This window comes from Orcinus orca, chromosome 1, assembly GCF_937001465.1.
Source record: "Orcinus orca chromosome 1, mOrcOrc1.1, whole genome shotgun sequence".
Lineage (NCBI taxonomy): Eukaryota > Metazoa > Chordata > Mammalia > Artiodactyla > Delphinidae > Orcinus > Orcinus orca.
The window spans coordinates 98,052,504-98,077,234 of NC_064559.1; the positions used below are offsets into that span (position 1 = coordinate 98,052,504).

The 24,731-nt window shown below is 51.3% G+C and overlaps 1 protein-coding gene across 5 annotated transcripts in view; it reads right to left on the bottom strand.

The window, feature by feature from the left end:
* KIRREL1 (kirre like nephrin family adhesion molecule 1) overlaps nt 1–23,920 on the bottom strand; it is a 101,532-nt gene extending 77,612 nt beyond the window's left edge. For 2 of the 5 annotated variants that reach the window (XM_049694418.1, XM_033414331.2), the window contains exon 1: nt 23,606–23,919. In XM_049694418.1, coding sequence (XP_049550375.1) covers nt 23,606–23,657 — 52 coding nt within the window. In that variant the 5' untranslated portion in view covers nt 23,658–23,919. Of the gene's footprint in view, nt 1–23,605 lie in introns of all 5 variants that reach the window. The other 3 variants (XM_004284472.3, XM_033414330.2, XM_049694419.1) reach the window with 2 other exon arrangements.
* Between the last annotated feature and the right edge of the window lie 811 nt (nt 23,921–24,731).

The window sequence follows — 24,731 nt, forward strand, 5'->3', positions numbered from 1 at the left end:
CCCGTTCCCCAGGCTGTGTATCCACTGGACAGTTTCTCCAACTTAGAGGTAACAGAAAGAACTAGAAGTCCTCCCTGAGGTGGTAAAGAGAGCTCTCTTCTCCTCGCACACCCACGGCACTTAACAGTGCCCAGTATAGAGTAAATGCTCAATAAATGCAGGGTGGAACAAAACAAGGCGGTTATGGGTGATTGCGTTTTTTGTTTCTGTTTTTTCTTCTTCCTCCAGGACCCAATGAAAGGTTGGTTGGAAAATAGATAAGGCAGAAACAAAGAACTCAGGCCAACCTCACCTGATGGAGATCAGGTTGTCCCAGGCTCACAGAGGTCACACTCTGTCAACCTCTTCCTGTCTCACCCTACCAACTTCCCTGGGCTTAGTTCTCACCCTCGTCTGGCTGGGCATCACTCATCCAACAAAACGCTATCCGCGCTCAATTACTCGCACGTAGGTTTCTCACTTTGGAGATTATCCATGGAAAAATCTTAATCCCAAGCAGGTTGATTCCCTTTGCCACCCAGAACGTCTCGGTTGTCAGTCTTGGTGTGAGCAGGGAATTAGAAACTCATTTAAATAGCAGTCCAAGTCAACTCTAATAAGCAAGGCAAATCTGATTATTATCATCATTATTGCCACCATGATGCATTCCGAAGTTAAAAAAACAAAAGATTAAAAAAAAAATCAGTGGCTTTCCCCCTCTACTGGGTCAGTTGGGAGTTAACTGTATTTACAGACGGCCTTTAATCTGGGGGACTCAGCTCTCCACAGCCTCTGGTCCATCTTTACAGTACCCCTAAAAGGAAGATTACAGACAATTTATATTATCTGTTACTTAAAATAAGAGCCGACATTTTAGTAGCTGCTGGCCTACTATGTGCCAGGCACTATGCTATATGTTTTATATATTTCAACTCATTTAATTTATTACAAGAAAGACTTGAGGCAGCATACACAGAGTCAATGATATAAACAATAAATTAAGAGATAACCCGAGACATTGTGTGGGGATGGTGGTGATTAGGCCAGCAGGGAAAGAGAATAAGCCCAGGAGAAATAAACTGAGGGTGGGATAAAGTCCTAATACTAAATATATACCACACGATCCTGGGTGCCTCATCAGAGACGAATGGCAAGGTTAGCCTTGAGCTCCCAAGCAGCAGGTGGAAAGAGGAAAAATTCAGAATTAGTGATGCAATTTACAGTACCCATAAAATAAAACCTAACCGGCACCTTAGGAAAAGTACCCCTACAGAACTTTCTTCTGTGGCTCCTCATACAGTCACTGTGATGTGTTGAGCCCTGTCCTGGGCAGCACCCCTAACCATAAATACAATAAGGAGATTCACAGTGCTGCCCCTTAGAACATTCCTCGGTGCAGGCTGATGGCACAGTGCCAAAGGCTCAGCTCAGTAAAAGCAATTCTTCGAGGGGCCAAAACCGTTCAGTCTCAGTTTGCCACTCTCTGATGGTCTGGCTTCGTCTAAGGATAAAATTTAGAGTATCTGGAGGAATGGACTGGAGGTGGGTGATAAGAGTGGAGAGAGAGGGGTTGGGAAGCTGCAGATGTAAAACGACTTAGCTATTCTGGCCTTCGGTTCAGAACTGCATCCTGAGATGAGAGGAAGAAAGAACATCACAGCCTTCTTTGATATCCAGGATTTCTTGGGAGGCATCTGAAGGCAGGGGAAGGCGGAACTCAAAAGATTATTTCCCTGAGGACACCGGGCAAGGGGCCAGCCAGCTGTTGTGATGTCTGGGGTGGGAGAGAGGTGACTCATTTAAAATATGAAAAAGAACTTTGGCGTTTTCTTTCTTTTTTATTTCTGCAGAGTATACCTAACCCCCAAACTATCAGCTTAGCTTCTGGCCATCGTGAAGCTTGGGAAGATTAAGCCTGCTGGAAAAAAATCCTAAGGAGAATTCAAAGAGGAATCAGAGGTAGAATTAAACACGGTGAAGCAGCCCCAGCAAAGCTCCCAGACTAGACTGTACCTCCCCAGTGAAGGAAGAGCCCAGGTGCCCCAGCACTTCAGAGACCCAGAGGGCGACAGTCAACACAGAGGTCAGCCTGCCTGTGACATCTGCAGCTCTTACCCTCGAGATGGTCCAAAGGAAGAAAGTCCACAACTTAATTGTCCATCTAGTAATTTAGCATCCACAAGTTCTTCTGTCTATCTGACCAAAGCCTTTTTTGTTGTTTTTCTCTACCAAGACTGTATTTTTCCTAATAGTGCAGGAGAGAAAGCTTGTCCAGCCTTGGTCTGCGGAGCTGGCACTGGAGTGAGGGGGCCAGTCCCCAGTTAAAGGGAAGAAGATTGGAGGGAGGGTTGGGGCTCCCTGGCTGCTTCTTTGAAATCCTCTTGGTGAGTGAGGACAAGGATAAAGGCGGGGGAGAAGGAGAGGTAGAGCAGGCTGGCATCTCAGGCCAAGTCCCCTGACAATGGGCAGGAGTCTGGAACCTGCAGCCTGTTACTTAATTATCTCTGAATGGTTTTTGTTCCTGGCTTTAAACATTTACCCCTATTGGGTTTTCACGGCTTCACAAGCTCTCTATCTCCTTTTCTTTGCCGTTGCCATGGCAACGACTCCAGGCATACAACTGCTCTCCGATTTTAAATAAAAGTTGAGGTTTCTCTCTCTCTCTTCCCTCCCAGCTCCTCCCTCCTTTTCTCTCCTAGGACGGATGAGTTTTCTCTCATTCTCTCCCTTCCTTTCACCTTCCTCTCTGTCCCGCTCTCCCCCCCCAACCCAGCTCCGTTTCCTTATCATCACCTCATTCTCTCATTTCCTCCTTCCACCTGCCTCCGCTCTAAGCCCTCTCCCCTACCGTTAGGCTTCCTAGCTGGCCCTAATCCCCTGGTTGCCATGACAGCAAGAGTAGGCCCTTTAGGAGGGATGGGGGCAGAGGTTGAAGGATAAGGGCATGTCTGGGGAAGGTGGGGGGATCTGCCTGCAGTCCCAGGAGCACTGTTACTCAAGCTTCTCTGGGGACCACCACCTTCCTCTCTGGGCCTCAGTTCCTCTAGCAATTAATGGAAAATAGATTCCTTATCTCACCATTTCCCCTCCACCCCCAACCAAGGAAGGACTTTTCGATCTGTGCAGTCAGGAATGGGGAGGAGAGGCAGGGAGGTTTGTGGAGGTGAAGCAGTGGTTTTCCAAACTGCTGAAGGTGGAACTTCTAGCGTCTGCTCTGGGGCACTGAGTCACTTACACTCTTGAGTCTTGGTTTTCATTGGTATCTATCTTTTCAGGGGTTGGATTAAATCTGTGATTTTTCTGTACTCTGAGGTGCCCTAGGCCGTCAGAGCCGTCTCAGCAGCTATAGCTGGGGGGAAGGGGGGTGAGGGGAGGGGAGGGAGGTGTAGCAGGTGCCTGAGACCCAAAACAGTTAGTCCCGGTGTCTGGGGGACTTTTATCTGCTTAAGGCAGCGAGTGGGTAGATCTCCCAGCAATCCTCATCCCAAACTTCGTTTCTAAAGGAACTCAGGGCCTCCATTCACTCCCCACTGGTGGATTGTCCAGGTGGCTGTCTTTGCCACCTGTCTGCTCCTTCCCTGGTCCCCCTGTCAGTAAGTTATGGTTTAGGTGGAAGCCTAATCATTTCTAAAATGGGCTAGAGATTGAAATACTCTACTCACTCCTCCATGACATAAACATCTCTCTCTTAATTTTATGATATGGGTCAAGGTTAAATACTTGGGTAAAGGGAGAAATAAACAACAATCTGACATTTTAGAGAAAGCTATGGATTGGGAGTCAGAAGACTCGATTTCTAGGTCTAGCTCTTCCTCTCGTTGGTTCTGTGGTTCTCAATCAGTGTGATTTTATCCCAGGGGACACTTGGAAATGTCCGGAGACATTTTTTATTGTCACACCGGTGGGTGGGGTGTGCTACTGGTTTCTAGTGAGCAGAGGCCAGGGAAGCCACCAAATATCCTACAGCCCACAGCAGCCCCCCGCGCCCCAGCCCCGCACGCAACAAACGTTAGCTGTGTCCATCTTGAGCAATTCATTTTCCCATTCAGAGCCTCAATTTCCTTGTTCATCGATTAGTACCTTATACTCAATCATTCATGTAACACACACTTCCTGAGTGCCTAGGCCAGGCACCGTTCTAGGCATGAACGGTGGGGTAGATGCAAGACCAAGAGAGAAGATCCCCTTGTCCCCAAAGACTTTTCATTAACATATTCACAACTTGAAACGAAATTGTACAAGGTCACACAGAAAGTCAGGAAGGAAGCTGGAACCTGAATCCCTGGACCACAAATCCAGGGCTCTTCTCATTACTTCATACCATAAAATGTTAGGGTTCAGCTTAGCAATAAGAGCTAACATGTACCGCATACTTAAAGCATCTCAGATACGTTTGCCAAGCATTCTACACAGATTATTTAATGCAATCTTTATCACCACCCTACGAAGCAGATGCCACTGTTCTTCTATACCAAGGTGAAGGGACTTGCACAACAGGGTCATGAACCCAAGCAGTCTGAACTCCAGATCCTGCTCTTTTACCCAGAAGGCAAAGAGTACTTCCGGGACCTCAGGCATCACCTAGTGAGCTCCTTGTTTTCTGGCTGAATAAACCGAGGCCCCGAAAGAGCACGTGACTTGCCCAAGAAGAAACAGCCCAGGAAGAGTCAAGGCGAAAATCCAGGTCACCGGACTCCCAGTCTAATATCAGATCTAATATAGCCTCGAGCTCTCAATGTTTGTAATCTTACTGGGGGAAGGAAGTGGGAAATGCATTATAAGAAACAAAGTCTGAACATCCCAGCATCGAAGTTTGAGGGCAAGAGGGTTTGGGAAACTGGGAGAAACAGCTAGTGGTCAGTAGAATGGAAAAAGCTGCCTCCAGATGGAGAAGGAGAAAGAGTCGGGGAGCGGGAGGCTGAGGGAGGAAGCTCAGAAAGAAGAAAGAGGGGTTTCCCTGGTGGCGCAGTGGTTGAGAGTCCGCCTGCCAATGCAGGGGACACGGGTTTGAGCCCTGGTCTGGGAAGATCCCACATGCCGCGGAGCAACTGGGCCCCTGAGCCACAACTACTGAGCCTGCGCGTCTGGAGCCTGTGCTCCGCAACAAGAGAGGCGCGATAGTGAGAGGCCCGCGCACCGCGATGAAGAGTGGCTCTTGCTTGCCGAAACTAGAGAAAGCCCTCGCACAGAAACGAAGACCCAACACAGCCAAAAATAAATAAATAAATCCTTAAAAAAAAAAAAGAAAGAAAGAAAGAAGAAAGATGCTGAGCACACAGGGAGGGGCCAGACTAGAAAAGGAGGAGGCTTCTGAGCATGGCAGGTGACGGGGTCTTCCCTGCCCTCCTCCTGCTTCTTTCCAGGCTAACCTCAGGCTCTGCTTCACTCTGTGCCTCACCACCCATCCCCTGGCCAGGCTGATGAGATTTCCTGATTCACTCCCTCACCTAAAACCCACTCTTGCCCCCCTGGCCAGGGAAAGAGCCTGGAATCCCCCCACCCACCAGTGTCCAGGGGCTTCGCCTGCTGCTTTTCCGGACAACGAGCCCCGACCCTGAGGGAGGGGGCAAGAAGACAGGACAGCCCTTGAGAGAATCCTAAAGCAGCCAACACAGAACACTGCACAGAGGAGGCACCCGGGACCCGCCAGGCTCCCTCCCAGCTTCCCAGTTCCTTCAGGAGTTTCTTCCAGGCTCAGCTCATCTCTTCAAATCCATGTTACAAAGGAGGAAAACAGGCCCAGAAGTTTCTCTGGGGGCCCTGACCCTCACCGAGGAGGCCCAGGCATGACTTATGAAAGAGGCCGAGGTTTGTTGTTTGTTATTTTTGTTTTGTTTTTAACAAAGCATAATCCAGGGCCTTGGGGAACTTGCAATCTGGTCGAAAACTGAAAGGTCAGTGCTTGAAAACTGAGTATAAACCGAGCCTGTGAAATGAGATAAAGGGAGGGTTAGTCAGGAAAGGCCCTTGGAGGAGGTAACCCTTCTGAGCATCAGAGGCAGGAGGTGGAGGGCGCAGACCGAAATTCCTGGGCTCTGGCTCCTAGGAGAGGGCCCTGGTTTTCATTTTTTCCCTTCCCCCACGGCTCAGCTCTGGTCGGCCTCTGAGATGATTAAAACCAAAAGAATTTTAAATGCCTGGAATTCACTTTTCACCACTGATGCCATTTGCTTATTTTCCCTCTCTCTCTCTCCTCCCTTCTTATAATTTCTCCTCTTGGGAGAGCTATCTGTTTGCCTCACTCCTTTCTTCTGGCCCGGTTTGCTCTCGATGATTCCCAGTACCCACCAATTCACTTTGTTTTCATCGCGGGGAGGAGGAGAGAGGGGGTTGGGTGTCTCAGGCAAAGGGGAGGGAGGATGGGAGGGTGGAGGGGCCTTGGTCTTGCTGGCTAAAGTTCCCAGAAAAAGAAAGGAGAAGAAATAGCTTTCAGGGAAAGAAATCTACCAAATGTTTATGTTCCCACAAGACTCTGCGAAACCTTTTCACAGACCAAAGCTAAAGTTCAGGGTGAAGCCAGAGCACGTTGCTTAAGGAACAAACTCTTATCAACATGGAGACACAAGAACCCACATGCTTGATCCAGGGTCTCCCACCTTCCCAGAGCGGACAGCAGACTCTGTGTGTGTGTGTGTGTGTGTGTGTGTGTGTGTGTGTGTGTGTGTGTGTGTGTGGAGAAGGGCACTCCAGTTGTCCTCACCTAGAGTCCAGACCAGATCTGAAAAATGTAGAAAACGTTTGCTTCCACCCTGGTTCCTGAGCAAATAATCCTCCTCCTGGAGCACCCCAGCTCTGGCCCTCTGAAATCAGTACCTCCGGCCTTGGCTGAAAAACCAAATCAGAGAGATCCAGGGCCTCATTCAGGAAGAACAAGTCCTTTTTTTGAACTCCCACCGGATGGCAAAGAGTCGGAAAATGGCACAGCCAGAAAGAATCTTGGAGATTAACCTTCTCGTTTTATGATAAGAAAACAGGCCCAGGTCAGTGCATGAGGCCACTCCCTGACAGGCACAAACGGGGCTAAAATCCACAGCGCTCCTTCCATATTACCTCCTGAATATAGACTTTCCTACTGTAGTGCCTGGGAAACCAGAAGTTGCACGTTTCAAGCCACGCGAGACTGGACACATTTAACCCTTTGGCACAGGGGCTCTGCTGCAGGCGGCAGGAGCAGTGTGCAGTCTGAGGCCTGGAGGTCAGCAAAGGGACGACCAACCCTGCCTGGAGCTGGAAGCCAATAAGCTCTGAGCTGGAAGCAGCCCCAGCCAGAACAGACAACTTATTTGTGGAGAGAAAAATTGCACTGGGACAGAGTGACCTGGGTTGTCAAGGCTCAATAGCACATCCCAGAAAGAACACAGGGTAGAAATTTTGTGCCCTCCCTTACTGAGGAAGTTGAACAAAAGGACCCTCTTTTCGTCACCAGCTTTTAAAACAATTAACTTGTTTTATGTGGTTTCTAAGGGCATGGGCTAGGTGCTTTCATGCGTACTGGTAATGACAATAGGAGTAGTAACAGCTACCATTTGTTAAGCACCTGTCATACGCCAGGTTTACGCATACCATCTGCGGTCTTTTCAAGATTCCCATTTACCAATGAAGAAACAGACTCAAGCTATAGGACGATTCCAAGGTCTCACAGCTAGTTAACAGCAAAAGTTAGTAGGATCCAATTTCTTTCTTTCTCGAGATCAAGCACATTGTTCTAGGGTCATGAAAGAAAATTCAATATAGAGAGGGGAAAAAATGGATGTTCCCTCATTCTCCACCACTTCCTGTGGACCAGAAGCCCAGGCCACAGAGACATGATGAAGAACAGTGGTGGGGACGTGAGTACATTCTAGAGTTTTGGGTCCGAGTCCAGCTCTGTGTCTAACTCTCGGTAAACTCTCCTGTTTCTCGAGCCTCTCAAATCCATCATCTGGACATCTTCCTCTCTGTTTATTTTGGAGTTGGAAGCCCAAGGAAAGCCCCGAGGTCTGTGGTGATGTCAGGGCTGATGGCCCAGTGGGAACGGTGCTTTCTCTCTGCCTCACCTCTTCTTCCTGAGCCACAGTTTTCCTCATCTCTGAAATGGGTATGATGAGCATATCGTCAGACCCCTGGCACAGCACCTACAAGGCGCAGGTGTGAGGAAGTGCTAGGCTTTCCCCTCTTCATCCAATCACATTATTGAGTGGCCATTCCCTAGTCATGGCCATGGGATTCAGCCCCAGGGTGTGTGCCCTGCTCTCCTCAAAGAAGAAAAGTTCCCAGACCAAGACCTGGGTCCTAACTGGATGGTGGTCCTGTCCTTCCTTTCCCTGTCACCATTCTCACCCCAGCTTGCCTCACTTCCCAGCACATGGTTGAAGGAACTTCACTTGGGACCATCTCTTGCTCCTCATTCAGCTTTCTGGCCACCAACCTATGCACATCTCCTGATGTACCCCACCCCACCCCCTGGGAGGCCAAGGGAGCCAGCAAGTACAGCTCAGGCTGCGCCAGCACTGGTGGACCAGGTGGGGCCTTCCCCAGGGAGCAGGGCCATACTCCCTGCCCACTGGCAGAGCCTCCTTGGGCCTGCTGGGTTGACCAGGGGTTCTGGTCCCCGTGCCCACGCTCAGCACTCCTTGTTCCCGCACTGCCCCCCCCACCCCCGCCCCGTGCTGCTGCCCAAAGTCCTTTTCTTCTCCTCCCTTGTTCTCAGGTACCCGCTACCTGCTGCCCGCACCTCCCTCCAGCATCTCTCTTCCCACTCTCCCCTTCTCTCCCGCTTCCTCCTCCCCTCCCCCACTCTGCTGCTGGCTTGGAGCAGGAGGTTATGAAAATGAGCTTCGTGCCCAGGAGACTGTAATTATCTGCTAAGTGTGAAAGCCAGAGTGATTAATTAAGAGATAATAAAAAGAAAAGGAGGGCGAGAGGGGGGCCTCACGGCTTTGCTTTGATGATAGAACCTGAGGTGAGCCAAGCAATTAGGGGAATCTTTATCGAGAGTTAGCTATAATCCACAAATTATCAAGCACCAAATGCTCCAAGAGCAGGGCACATTTCACTCCTGCCGAGTGACAGACCGACAGACAGGGGAGGACAGCAGGAGGAAGAGGCCTGGGGATCATCGGCTGGGGGGCAGGGAGAAGCCCAGCGCAGCGGAGCGTGTGTCTGTGCTGGTGGACAGATTGTCCCGTGCCAGGCCACCGGGCAGCACTTCCAGGACCCCGGGCCATGGCTACCCTTGAAAAAGGGTAGCAACCTCCCCCCGACAAAGACACTCTGCCCCACAGGCAGGCTCCACGCTGCAGCCAACTTGGAACACCCCCGCCGTCTCCTCTAGGCGGACCAGAGGGCCAAGCTCCTGTCTCCCCACCACGCACATCAGCTCCTCCTGTTTGAGGACTTACATTCCGCCCCGTCCTCCAGGAAGGAGGAGCTGCTCTACCACCACTCCTCTCCCGGCCTGTGCATGTGGGAGTGCGTCACACGGCCAGCGTGAACATTGCAGGGGCCACGACTTGACAAGGCGACACCACAGCTCTCAGCTCCCGGAGGCTGCAGCCCACACTGCTCTAGCTGGGTAGCCCTACCCCCGGCCCCCACTATTCTCCCACCCAGCCCTCCAGTAAGAGCCGTCTCTTCTACCTTCTTTTACACCGGGTCCTGCCCTACCAGTCCTTCCCACTGGGTTCCATTTTCCCCTCTTGCCCCTTCCTGGAAACCTTCCATAACTGATCCCGCAGCTCCAGTTCCTCCTTTTTCATCTTCTCCTGTGCTGATGTACAACAGGGTTCAAAATCCTCCCCTTATTTATTTTTTATTTTTATTATTATTTTTTTTTGCGGTACGCGGGCCTCTCACTGTTGTGGCCTCTTCCGTTGCGGAGCACAGGCTCCGGACGCGCAGGCTCAGTGGCCATGGCTCACGGGGCCCAGCCGCTCCGCGGCGTGTGGGATCTTCCCAGACCGGGGCACGAACCTGTGTCCCCTGCATCGGCAGGCGGACTCTCAACCACTGCGCCACCAGGGAAGCCCCTCCCCTTATTTAGATGATCTTTCTGTGTGTGTAGACCCTGAGGAAGATGGGGAACCTATCTCCTCTATTATAATTAGCTATCCGATAGCAGAAATCAAGTCTCCACCCTCAAGTTCAAGCTTAGAGCTAAAAGTCTGCACTGATCTAATACAGTCCAGGATCCTCATCCGTACTCCGACAGATCAGTAGATCTCCAAAGGCAGACACCCTATCCTCTCCTTTCTCTGCCCACACTGATGGCACTTGGGATCCACCCTGTCCACCCAGGCATGGTTGAGGACATCCCTGTGTGATTCCAAAAGGAAAATATTCCTGCTCTGAAGCTAGAACGGGGCCTGACTGTGGCATAGGCCTACCTCTGCCATCTCCCCTGCAGGCCCCGCTTTCCTACAGGTACCAGGTGTAGCAGCAGATGCCACGGCCTCTCTCAGCCTGGCCCCCATGGAGGGAGGAGGAGAGGCCCTCAGGCCATCAGCCAGAGACAGCGGCCCAGAGCCCTCCAGCCTCCAGCTGCTCCGAGCCGCTGAGAAGGGGAAACTGAACAAGTAAGTGCATGGTGACTCAGCCAGGTTCCTGGGAACACTATCCTTCTAGCCCTGACTGGGGACACTGGGAAGATAGCCTTGGCAGTTTGTTGGAAAGCAGATCTGACCCCTAAAGAGACAACCGGCTCTGCCTCAACTGGGGCCTCAGAGACAGTCTCACTTATGACCTCTCTGGGCTTGCTTCTCTATCACTGGGAGCTTTGCCTTGCAGTGAGAGAAAAATGAACCTATTGGGGAAAATGTTATTCTTCCAGACAAAAAGAATACCGGACACTTATTCAGTTACAGTCTCAAGACAGTTTTTTTTTTTTTCATTCAGGAGCAAGAAGGGTTCAGGTTAGACACAAAGAAGAACTTCCTGCTTGCCAGGGATTATTAGATATGAAAGTGAGTAGGCAGAGAGAGCGAATGAAATTCCTTTCTCTTCAGAAGAAGGGCAAACACTGACGTGTCCAGGTTGATTCAAGTTAGTCTTACCTGACTAAAGAGAGAGATCTTGAGAGTCCAAAGATGTTAGGATTCTTCCAGAATCATCTCTCCATCTTCACTCCTGACCCCAGGCTCTATGTTCTAGGAAGCCCAATCTGATTGATCCCACCTCCTTCTTTATTAGCTCTGAAACCCCTCAGGATGGATGTGTGCAGTTTGCATATGTCCCCACTTGCACTTGGAGATGGCTGAATGTGCAGTCAGTTTTCTGGGGGAGGGGGGGATAAGGGGAAGTAATGAGAGTTCCTGTTTCCCCTAGTGGACAGGATTCCCTGGATTTAAGAACCAAGCTTCCCCCATTGAATCAGAACTCTGAAGGCAGAAGCTCTCTCTTCCCAGGCCTGGGGATCTTCCGCTACAGCCTGAGGCTCTGCACACAGACAGAGAAGGTAGGGAGAGAATGAGTTAGCTCATCGTGTTGCCTGAACAACCAGTAGGTCTATGTGAGTGTGAGAAAATGACCTGCCCAGGGATGGTCCTCCATTGCTCCCCCCAAATCATGCCCTCGGTTAGGCCTATGACCCACCTTCCTTCCCAAACCTCAATTTGCTCCTGACCAAATTTTCAAGCCAAAGCCAACAAGGTCTAGGCCCTGGCTAGCAGCTCTGCCAAAATATTTTCCCCCAAAACTCCACCAAATGACGGCTGGACTGTGAGGACTCTTTTCATTAAAAAAAAAAAAAAATGAGTGGAAGTGACTGACTGGGTCGTGCATGGAGGCGTTTCCACCAACATACTAGCTAGTTGCTTTTCAACTTTGTAGCCGGCAGCTGTTGGCCTGAGTGAAGACTTGGTGGGGTGGAGTAGGCACGACTGGGAGCTTGGGAGGTGGCAAGAAGGAGGCTGGTCAGGTCCGGCTTGGGCCCGAAGATGGACACGCTGGCACCCACTGCCCCCTCTTCCGTCCCACTGCCTGCTTCCCTAAAACAAACATATCGACACTCCTGAATCAACGATTCATCCGGGCTCTGTTACACAACTAAGCTGGCTGAAAAGCGAATTCAGGTAAACAAATTCTACTTTCTCTTGCTTCCCATTAGAATGTTGAAGATCTATTTCCCTAGAAGAACACATCCTCTAACACTTCAGAGTGCGGTCCAAGAAGCAGCAGCACTGGCGTCCCCTGGGAGCTTGGTGCCAAGGCATAAACTCCACCTGAGGACTTCCCTGGTGGTACAGTGATTAATAATCTGCCTGCCAATGCAGGGGACATGGGTTCGAGCCCTGGTCGGGGAAGATCCCACATACCACGGAGCAACTAAGCCCGTGCACCACAACTACTGAGCCTGCGCCCTAGAGCCCGTGAGCCACAACTACTGAGCCCGCGTGCCGCAACTACTGAAGCCCACGCACGCCTAGAGCCCGTGCTCTGCAACAAGAGAAGCCACCGCAATGAGAAGCCCGCGCACTGCAACAAAGAGCAGCCCCCGCTCCCCGAATCTAGAGAAAGCCAGTGCGCAGCAACAGAGACCCAACGCAGCCCAAAATAAGATACATAAACAAATACATTTAAAAAAATAAATAAAATTGCAAACAAATTTTAAAAAATACATTTAAAAAAATAAATAAATAAAATTGCAAACAAATTAAAAAAAACTCCACCTGACCCCAGATCTTCCGCATCAGAATCTGCACTTTTTAACTAGATCCCCAGGTGCTCCATAAGCTTGTTAAAGTTTGAGAATCATTGTTCTAACACACTGAGTTGAAATCTTGTGGCGCGACAAACCTTCTGGTCATGCTTACTGTGCATTGCCAGATGCTTTCCCAGGGCTTCAAGTAAGAGGTAAGTGGCTGTGGCTGCTATCACTCCATTTAACGCTGAGGAGACTAAGGCTCACGAAGACGAAGAGACCACTGAATCTTCAGAGCCAGGACTCAGACTTAACTCTAAAGCAGGGAGCTTTCCATTAGGTTTTGCTGCCATCTCAAAAGTCCCCCCGCACTGCATTCCAGAAACCATAAATTCAGGGATTACCACCATCACTGGCACAGTTCACAGAGACTCACCTGTCTTTGCACCATTATTTGTTCTTCACTCATCCTACCGTCTGCTCTCCTCAGATCTGCCTTGGACTATGAGTTATAAAAAGCTGGCACTGTGCAATATGATTTACTGAATACCAGCTGTGTTCCAAATCCCATTTCTTAACATAGATTCCTTCATTCAGTCCTCATAGCAACCCTCTGAGGTAGGTATTACTGTCTCCATTTTATAGATGAGAAAACTGAGGCTCTAGTGAAATGACTTGGTCTTGATCACACGGGCAGCGGCCCCTCTGGGCAAGTCTGGCTTTCCCATAGGCCCTCTGGTAAGGAGGTCCCAGTGCACTTGAGGGGTTATCCCACTCCAAAGGTGTGTTAAAAGAGACTAGTCTTATGACATGACCCTGGTATGAAACCAAAGGCAACGTGCACACACCAAACCCCTTACATACAGGCTTTACAGGCTCCCCTCTCAATTTTCGGCACAAATGGAGAGCAGCAGCAGTGCCGATAATACAGAAGTCGTTTTAACTTAGCTTTGCAATGCATTCGATTTTTTTTTTTTTTTTTGCCAAGTCAGATTTTCCTTTCTAATTATATTTGGCTCAAACAGACATTAAAATGATTTTGTATTCTCACTTCACCCACGGCCTAGTAAGGGAAGAATTCCCAGATGTGTGCAGGGTGATAGGCACATTAGTCTAGGATCAAACATCACCCAGGCAGTAGCTGACTTGGGGGTGGAGGCTGGAGAGTTGATAGCACTGGTAGCAGTATGTGTGTGGGAGAGGTGGGCAAAGAGGGAGCGGGCTGCAGGGGCCTCTGGGAGTCCCCCCATCCCATCTCACAGTGAGGTCAAGCTAGTAGATTTCCGGGGAGGTAGGGACTGAGGCATAGAGCAAGCTGCATGTCAATTGCTCAGGGTTTGGGATTAAAATCCAGGAGTCACTGGATGACTAGGGAATCAAGATGAAGAAAACCCCAACTCCTCTCTGGGGCTTCACCCTGTCAGCCTGCCTTCTCCCTCTCCCTTGTGTGTGTCTCTCTCTCTGCCCCCATCTGCCCATCTCAGCTTCCTTCCTTTTAATAACCTCCCAGTTAAGAGAGTCAATGGTAAGAGCAGTTAAAAGCACCTCATGGCTTGACAATGCTGGGTAATGGAGCGAGCAGGGCCCCAGGCTGTTCCTGGGAGAATTCAGGAAGGAGGGAAAAAAGAAAAGAAAAGAAAAGAAAAAGAACTCAGCTAAGCAGATTACAAGGACAAAGTTAATTTAGAAATCAGCTCCATTGGGTGGGAGCTGGGGTGGGGAAGAGGGAACTGGACACAGGAGGTTGGAGATTTGGGGAAAGGGCGCTTTATATAAACTGCCTTTGTTCCTGGAAATCATAATCCTTGGGAGGGACCTTGCTCACTCCTTCGGATTCCTCAGCTCCTTCCATCCGGAGCAGGGGGCACAATCAGGGATTGTCCAGAGCCGGGATATCTTGAGTGGCGCTGCATTCCAGAGGCTCCAGCGCAGCCCCAGAGCCTCACATCTGTGGCTGTGCCCTCCCCCTGCCAGGCTGCCTCCTCCACTCCCCCCTCTCCGACAGCTAGACTTCAGCATTTTTCACATACCTCTCTCCCAACGTTTATCTTATAGTATTGTCAATATGTGTTTATACATCCTTCTCCCACACCCGCCCCAGAGTGTCTTAAGGACAGGGACCAAATCTCACTTACCTTTGTACCTCCAGTGCCTAGTTGAGTGCCTGGCCCAGCCCAGCCATTAAAAGCACACTGGCTTAGCTGGACACAGGCACTCACCACCCTAGCAGGAATCTTCTTCAAAGGTTTCCATTTGAAAAACCAGACCTGGCTTCCTTGCAGAGGTTTCAAGAATCTCTAGGCTCAACCCCCAAGTGCACACACATCACTGGCCACTGACCAGAGGAAATGGCCCAGGACTGACCCTGCAGGGACTAAATCCAGATTAGCCCTCTGATGGAACCAGGTGGTTCCCCTAGACTCTGGGCAGTGCAGACCCAGCCTAAGCTCCCAGGGAACGTGTGACAAAGAGCCTAGGTATCCACCAAGCTGCAGGGCTCTCCACTGAACTCTGTCTCCGGGCATCTTTATCATATACCTGAGGATTCACAGAGAAAAAGAGATCTTCTCAACATTCCAAAGCCTCCCCAACTCAGGTCACAGATCTGAAACTTCCCAAGGCAGAACTGATTTTCTCTAAGGTTTTCTGCTCACTTCTGCCTGGTCAAACTCTGATCATCTGCCCATTTCACCTTTTTTTTTTCCAATTGAATGGGCTGCGGATATCTATAGCAGCAGAAGGGGAGTTTAAGAGGAGAGGAGGGTTTGGTGAGGAATGAGGTAGGGATCACACGGGTTTTTAACACTTCCTGTGCTTCAGAAACAGAAATCCCTGGCTCCCCACTTCTTACAGGACAGTCTCTGGCCTGGCTTTTCAAGGCCTTCTTGGGTCAGGCCACAGTCTACTGTTCTGGATCACCTCCATTATTTTGCCCTGACCCAAATCCTGAGCTGCCACCAGCCTCAATGGACCCTGCACATTCCGGTAGCCACACCTTGACTCGGGAAGTTCAGTCGGTCTGGTAATGCTCTCCCTCTTCCTGCCACAGCCACATCCTGTCCATCCTTAGACCCACTTCCTCCATGGAGCCTTTCCTGGCCTCTTCAGCCCACAGCAAACTCCCCAGCTCTGATTGCGCACACTGCTATCCTGACACCAACTACACCCAGCCTGGCACTACCTGGAATCTCTGCATACGTATGCGCATCTTAGCTTCTTGGAGGGAAGGGACCATACAATTTTGTGGGGTTTTTTTTATTCCTCATAATGCCTACCAGTATGTTTTATATATAGAAATATCCATTTGCTGATTTGAAAAAAAAAAAATTAATTCTCCCCATTTTATGGAAGAGTAAACTGAGACCTACCGAAGCTAAGTAATGTTTGCACCTAAATCACAAAGTGAGACCCTTAAAGGCAAGGACAGTATTTTATTCTTTTTGCAGCACTGTTGCCTGGCACATAGTATAGGTACACAACACATTTCTGTGGGATGAAGGGACTGAGTCCTTACTCTCTTCCCACACATCTTCCAGTGAGGATGGACTCCTCATATTGCTTCAGAAGGAAATAAGAGGCAGAGAAGAAAAGCATCAAAGGGCCAGTCTGGAAGAGGAATGTATGATTCCTAATCTGGCCTGGAGTGGGGCAGCCTCCAGGGACTACCTTCCAGGCACAGAGCACTCAGGTCCCTGCTGTCCCTTCCCTACCTCAAAACCCAGTCCCCGTGGCCTTCTGGGAGATTCTCCCATCACCTTCCCAGAGCCAGACCTCCAGAGGAATGAAGCAGCAGCAGCATCTCCTGGGAAACTAATGGAATTTGCTAGGGAGTACTAGAGAGTTCCACCCTGGATTTAAGACCCTTAATCCTGAGGAGGCTGGCTGGCTACAAGGCACATTTATTTCAATATGATCCCAATTTTGTTAAATGGACTCAAGGAGGGCAGAGAGGAATGAGGCTTCAGCTCCCAGAGGCTACGGAGGTTAATAAAAGTTGCCGGAGAAATTAAATGTGGAGGGGGAGAAACTGGGAGTTTGGAGAGAGCTGATGGGGGGTGTGGGAGAGTGGGATGGAAAAAGAAAGAAAAATGTGATCTTTGGCAATGTCTGGGAGCTAGAACAGCTTTCATCCTGGGAGCTCAAAGAACTCTATCAGGTTGCATTGTCTGTGAATCAGTAGTGGGAAAGTGTAAGAGCTGGGGTTGCAGGATGGAGAGAGACCAGAGTCACAGAATGAGGAACCCAAGCGTTCTAACTTTCTTAACCTTGTAGTGTGTATATCTTCAGAGCACGTGAGACAAGACAAAAATTAGTGCCTTCAAAGACTCTTCAAAGGATGGCTGCCATAGCTGGAAGGGGAATGGTACACAGAAACATGGCAGTGTTGTTCTGGTGAATGGAAGGACCAGGGGAAAGCCAGAGATATCTGTCCATAGGTATATGGGGATGAGAAATGGCTGCCTGTGCGAGTGCACAGGAGGCCACGTGGGAACCTATGCGCGTGCATGTGGGCATACACACTGTGCAGTGAGACTTGCATGCAGCAGCAATGTGGAAGAGGTGGATATGACCATCTTCAGGGGCTTCCTTCTGGGAATCATGCCAGCCCCCCCCACTCCAACTTCCCTGCTTGGGATCTAGTCCTGGCTCTGTCACTTGTAAGATGTATCACGTTGGCCGATCTGCTTAACATCTTTGAGTCTCTCTTTGTCCACCACAAAATGGGGATAATGACTCCTGCATTTAACAGATTATTGTTAGTATTAAATGAGTTACTAATGCACATAAAACACAAAGCACGTCCTCCACAAAAGTGAACAGCCTTCTCTCTCACTTGGAATGAACTCATTCTGTTTCCTGACTCCTGAGACAGCCTCCCCTTGATGCTGCATTTCAGCATCGAGGACCAAGGACGTGGCAGCCTCTTTCTCCCCCACTGCTGACCACTGCCTCCTCCAACCCCTACACCAGCCCTTTCCAGGTCAAAGCATCCTCCAGGACATGGCCAAGTAAAGTGGTCTGGAGGCCTTGAAAAGAAACCAGGCAGGAGGTGGTAGGTCGGGAAGGGGCACAGCTTTCTCAGCCCTGGGCACATGAGAGGAATTTCCCTATCCTTAGCTGGAAACAGTCCCCCAAAATTGGGGTAACGGAGGAATTTGCCCCCTATCCCTTCCCTCCAGCCCAACCTCCCCCTTAGCAAGTCATTTCAACTCTCTCGGACTCTGTTTTCTCATCTGTTAAATGGAGCAGTAATAACTGCCCTGTCTGTATCACAGGACAATCACAGTATCTCTATTAAATGAGATTGTACGTGTGAAAAAGTTGCTAAAATTGGAAAGTACTATACAAGTACAAAGTTAAAAAGACTCTACAGGTGGGAAGAAAGGGGGCTTTACTAACCTCCTTCTCCTGACAGACAAGGAGTTCCCATCCCCACGGAATAAAACAGATGACCCTCAGGGCAAAGCAGCAAGATGGATATGCGCTAGGTGTGATGGGCTGAGCCCTGGGGGAGAAGGCTGAGCAAGGTACCAGGAGAAGCCTGGCCATCACCGTGGGGAAGAGGAGAAGGAAGAAGGCCCCTTCTCCCCTCCACAGCCGCCTCAGCTGAAAGGAGTCACTTGCACAGGTGGCTCAGACGTGGAGGCAGCCTGGCTTTGTAGTAAGACAAAGAGTTGAAATTGGGGATCTAATACCCCAGGGATGGCCTTAAGCAAGTTAATTAAACTCAGCTTTTGTCTCCTCATCTATAAAATAGGGGTAATGTTATCTTCACAAGGTCGTTGTTAAAAGGAATAAAGAATGATGAATGTGAAGAGCACACAGTAGGGATTCAAGAGGAAGTAATTTTGACGCTTTGGTAGGGAGCCCACCTCCTACAGTCACTCTGCCCCACTCTAGGGCAGGCAGGGCTTCCCAAAGCAGATGCAAACACCAGATCCCAGCCTCTGTGTCTGCCAGGGACTGCGCTGAATTGGAAGCTGACTGTCCTGGTTTTCTCCCCAGGCCCCCACTCAGCACTCCACCTCTTGCCTCGCCACGATTCTCCAGGAGTCAGCCTTGCATGGTACAGGGGTAGTGCCCAAGTTTGTAGCTCATGGACCTGTAACGCTGTGTCTAATCTTAGAAACAAACACAGGTTGCAAACCTTTAGACTTGCCAAGTAAAGGGCTTTTAAAAAAAGTCATTTATGGGCACTGTCATATCATCAAAGAAAAACCATTCAACACCCAAAAATGTAGAAGGACAGAATCTCAGAATAAAGGAGGATTTTTAAAATTTGAGTGAGTTTCCATTTATGAGCACTCATTCTCTTTTCCTCTTAGTTCTCCTTTGGCTCTGGATCAGGAAAGACCCTGTCCTAGCCCAGCATCTGTCCCTGCTGGCATGGGATCCCAGGCAAAGGGGAGGGGCGCAGGATTTGAGGTGGGTTGGTTCCCCCAGCTACCATCGAGATACCTAACCTGTCTAAACCTCGATTTCTCATCCATGAAATGGGGATAATTACAGAGCCAATCTCAGGGGGCTGTGGTACAGATTAAATTAGATAATGCATATCAAGTAGTTAGCACAAGGGCTCAATAAATGATCTGTATTATTTCCAGACTCTGAAATGCTGCCACCTCGGGGCTAGTGTTCCTCATCTCTCCCAAGAGCTCTAGCTCCTTCTCACTAGAATGCCGACCTCTTCCACTTGGTCCTCTCCTTCTCCAGAGCTTTCTTGAGGTCTCCAACCAGGGGAAGGCTGGTCAGCTTCCCCTTCTGGATCCTCTACAACCCAGTTCTCTCCGTGAGAGATACAAAGCAGAGGTACTGAAGCCCAGGACAAAACATCTGGGCAGCTGGAGCAAGAAAACAAAAAGAGAATCATAAGGAGAGCTGGAAAGGAAGCAAACAACTCGGCTTCCTATGTCCAGCCACAAAGTCATAACAGAAGCACTTACTGAGCACATCTCTCTGTGCCAGACACTGTTCCATGCACCTTACACGGATTAACATATTTGACTGCCATCGACACCCTATGAAATGTTATTCCTAACCTTACTTTCCAGATGAGCAAACTGAGGCACAGAGAAGGCACATACCTTGTTCAAAAGCCAACACAACTACCCAGTGGCCAAGGGGGAGGGGGGTTAGCCAGGGAGCTGGACAGGAGTCTGTGATTTAAGCACCCTTTAATACTGCCTTCTTCCAACATCGTAGCACTCTCATCAAATCAATCAATTGATCCGATATTTAAGGGCACTTACCAAGCGAGTGTGTAGCACTGTGTCAGAAACTGAAAGGATAAAAGAGAAATTAAGATTTGGTCCCCGAGGATATAAAGAGGGTCTACAAGAGCTTTCATCAGCACTTGGTTCTCAAGTCAAGGGGGTAAGAGCCGGGGACAAGGCTGGGCTTCCTCATCCTCACCCCATCAGACAACCAAAGGCAGAGCAAGACAACCAACCATGCAGCAGCAGAAGGTGGGAGGACCTAGATGCCTCCGCCTCCTGATCCAGGGTCTTCTGGGGTCCAGAGCTTAGCCAGAGGTAATTCCAGGCACTAAATACTGGGTTCACACCCTCCCTTTGGGCCTGAGCCGAAGTCCCATCAGGAAAGTCAAGAAGGGCTTCCCTGGTGGCGCAGTGGTTAAGAACCTGCCTGCCAACCCAGGGGACACAGGTTCGAGCCCTGGTACAAGATCCCACATGCCGCGGAGCAACTAAGCCCGTGCACAACAACTACTGAGCCTGTGCTCTGGAGCCCGCGAGCCACAACTGCTGAAGCCCGCACACCTAGAGCCCGTGCTCCGCAACAAGAGAAGCCACTGCAATGAGAAGCCCGCGCACCGCAATGAAGAGTAGCCCCCGCTCGCCGCAACTGGAGAAAGCCCGCGCACAACAACGAAGACCCAACGCAGCCAAAGATAAATAAATAAAATAAATAAATTTATATATTAAAAAAAAGAAGGTCAAGGAGAGGGACCTGGTATCCTGATTTCTGCCATGTCGCTCCCTGCCTCTTCCCCAACCTCAAGATCCTGCTTTGGGCTAGAAGGGTGGGACATCTGTGGGGGGTGGGGGTGGCACAGGGAGGAGAGAGTCCATTCCCAGCTACTCTTTTTTTCCAGACTCTTGTTCTCTGGCAGGATGTAGCTGTACTCGGCAGCTGAATACTGAGAATTTAGGAGGCCCTCTTCCCTTCACTCCTCACCGCCCTGCCAAGCGGTGGCAGGGATGCCCAGGGGACTCTGGGGGCTGGGGGGACAGATTTTCCCCCTACCTTCACCTCCACCCTCCCTTGGGCAGCTCCCACCCTGGGCCAGCCTGTCATCCCACATTGCTCTGATTAGCTATAATCTTTCTTTTTCAATTTCTCCTCCCTGAGACTGGGGAGTGAGAAAATCTCCCAGAAAATGAATAAATATTTCAATTTTCGGTGCAATCAGTCTGAGGAGCCAGCGCATGCTGGAAACAGGGGGAAGGATAATGGTTTTCATTTAGATAAGATACAGAAAATTATTTAGTGAAAAATGAAGATTGATGAAGCCCATTGAAATTCTTTAAAACGTGATTTTTATTTCTCTGCCTAGGCTGAACGTCCCCTTCCCCTCTCCTCTCCACTCCCCTCAATTCAACTGCCTTCTCCTCCCACCTTCTCTCCACCCTCCCTCAAGCCCCTGGCAATCCCCCCCTTGGTTTCCCCTACCACTGGCCCAGTCCCTGCCTACAACTCTTTCTTTCTAAGGATGGGGGCTGAGGAGAGAGGTCCTGCCGCCTTCCCCCACCCTGAAGAGCCCCAGATCCCCACTCCTTCCCGCCCTGCCTCCTCCCCAGTCCTTGCTCAGCTTCCCAGGAACACTCAGGAGTGACTTCCTCTCCCCTCCGTTCTATCCTCTCCCTTTTATTTCCCTTTGGTAACCCCTCCCCCCATCCCAAATACTTTTGCACACTTTCATCAGGTCTTGCTTTCACCCACGCTGGAGGATGGGAGATGGGAGCTCAGCTAACCCCTAACCCCTCCCCCCCTTTCCAAAGGGAGAAAGGCACACAACACACTTCTCTCGGACCGTTTCTGTCCCAATTCAATCCACATGCCTCTCCTGTTTGCTAACTGCAGCTTTTGTTCCTTGAAGCTCGTTTGTATCCACGTTGCTGACACATGAGGGCTGTGGGGAAAGGGGCAGACAGAAGCTTGCGCCAAACGCATATCAGTACAGACCCAGCTGACCCCTCCCCCACCACCGTGGGCCCTCCCCCATCTCCCCCTTCTCTAGCAGCCCGGCTGAACAAAGTCAGAACTTAAGTCATCTTCCCAACTTTCTGCCAAGTGGCTGGCTTGGCCTGCCAACCCCAGGGCCAGGCCTCCTTTCCCCCAGCACCACTTCTCACACCACGGATGTGCGCCCTTCCCAAATCCTAAGTGTGTGTGTGTGGGGGGGGGGGGCATGGATGCCCTATGGGGAATGATGGATCGACAGACCCGCCCCCAGCAACTCAGCCAGGCTTTGGCTTCGGAGCCAGGGAGGCGCCTGGCCAGGATTGGAGGGGAGGGGTCCAGCATAACACCCCACCCCTAAACACGCACCCACCGGGCCTGGAAGGGAACTGAGAGCAGGGCAATGCCTGAGGGTGCTCAGTCCAAGCTAACTTCCCCCTTCCCAGATCCCACCCCCCACCAAAAAAAGGAGACCACCTCCTCCATTTTGTTGTCTGTACATCTCCGTAAGTGTCTGCCTATATGAATATCTGTTCAAGTTTCTTTGTTTGCTGGAGGGTTGGTATCCCTGGAAGGGTTTCAGTGTGTGTGTGTGTGTGTGTGTGTGTGCGCGCGTGTTGTGTCCTTGTAAATGCCCGCCTCATACATGTACTGTGTCTGTGAGTTTTGTTATGTTTGGGTGCATGAACGTGCACGCATGTGCCGATCCGGGGGAGGAATCTGTCTTCCTCAGATGTGTCAGTGTCTTTGTGTATATGTGTCTGTCTCCGTGTGGGGGATGCTCGCGGGTATGTCTGTCTCAGTAGGTGAATAGTCTGTCTCCGTGTCTATGGCTGGTTTTTGGTGTTTGTATGTCAACATCTGTGTGTCAGCTCCATTTTGGGGGGGTGGGGGGAGCTTGCTCAGCAGGATTAAATCTTCCTTAGAGTCCGACCCAGGAGACAAGAATCCACGCCCACAGACCCCAGTCGGGGCTGAAGTTCAGGCCCTTGGTTTCTTCAGTTCCCCCGCTGCCCCCCAGCCCAGCCTCAGGATACACTAACATCCTCATCTCTCTCTCAGCCTCTCCCTCATCTCCCAGCCTCTCCCCTGCCAGTCCCAAATAGGCCCCGACATCAACACTTTCCTGACCCCGCGTGGGTGTGAGCCCCGCCCGCAAGTGGCCCCTTCCATATCTAGCGGGCCCGGAGCTGCCTTTGGAACTCCACTCCCGACCCGGAGCCTCCGCGGGCAGGGGTTCGAATCCCCACCAGAGGCCCCGAGGCACCGCTCCCTGCCTTTGAAGGGGGCAGCCCCAGGCAGTCTGGAGCCGCCGCTCAGACTCAGCCCTCCCAGGGGCTGGGCTGGAAGGAGGACGAGGATTCCCTTAGCTGCATCTTCCGGAGCCTGGGCCCCCAGCTCTCCGCGCACCTCCCACCCCCGAATCTGAAATCCCACTCTCTTCCCAGCCTTCCCCCGGCCAGGACCCGGGCGTCCTGACTCCCGGCCTCGGAGGGTGGAGGTAGGTAGGGCTGCCAGAGGCTCCGGAAAAGACTTTGAGCGTTCGGATCCCTTTTTCACTCCGACCCCCGGCCCTCGCGGCCCCGATTCACCGGTCTCCCGCGCAGCCGGAGGAAACAACTTGGGCAAATCAACGGCAAACTCCTCCTCGCCAGCCCCCGTTACTCCGCGCCCCCTCCCCCAGGGCTCCGCGCCGGGACCCAGCCCCCGCCTCGTGGCGTCCAGACCCCGGGGGACCGGCCGCGGGCCGCCGAGCCCCCTAGTGTTCCCCGGGCTGCCGGGGGTCGGGGCGGGTGGGGGGGGCCTTACCTTGGGAGAAAGTATCGGAGAGAGTGAGGATCCAAACGAGGAGGCTCAGCATGCTGTCCGCCCGCCGTCCGCCCGCCCGCGGCTGGGGCCCGGAGTTGGCGAGCGAGCGAGACGAGCGGGCTGGGGAGGAGGGGAGCCCGGGAGCCCGCCCCCCGCCCGCCCGCGCCCGCCCCTGCACACTCACACGCACACGCACACTCACTCACGCGCGCAAACTCACTTCCCTTCCCTCCGCTCCTCTTTATTTCTCTTTCCTCCCGGTCCCGTCGCTCGCTCGCTCTCTCTCTCACTCTCCCTTTCCCTCTTCTCCACCCCTCCTTCCTCCCCCCTCCCCCCTCCCCCCGCCTTTTACTATTTCTCGCCTCAAGCTTTATCTCTCTGGGTCTCTTTCGATCTCTGCTCTCCCTTTCTCCCCCCTTCTCTTCCTTCCCTCTCTCTCCCTCCTCAGTCCCTCCTCCTGACGTCTACTCTCCCTCCGACGGCGCCTCCCTCCACAGCCCTCCTCCTGCCCCCCCACTGCGCGCGCACACGCACGCGCACACACACACACACACACACACACACGCACTCACACCCCTCGCTGGAACTGAGATGGACGGACCGCCAAGAGAGAAAGCGGTGGAGGGCAAAGGGGGTGACTAACGTGACAGAAGCGGTCGCTGGAGCTGGGACGGCTGGACCCCTGCCCCCCGCACCTCCCTCTCATTTATATATACAGCCCTGGTCCCGGGCTACGGAACTAGGCAGTAGATTGGGGAGGCGGGGCATGGGCTGAGGACAAGCCTCTAGCCCAGGGGATGACTGGTGGGGAAGGGTGTGTGAGTGTTTGGGTGTGTTTGGGTGTGTGTAAGCGTGTGTGGGAGAGGAGGGGGTGGGCAGGTGGCTGTTCATGGAATCAAAAAGGATAAAATCCTTTTTTTTTTTCTTGTAAATTCCACACCCAGAATCTAACCCCTACATCCCCCAAATTGGGAATTCTCAATTGACTGATGAATGCTGGAGGTGAGGACGGATACACTTCTCTTCCCACCTACAAAACCCAAAGCTGAAGAATTCCAGCTGCTTCCTGGACCGGACTGAGGCCCCTGCCAGGGGGGCCTCACCCAGCACACAATGACACCAGGCT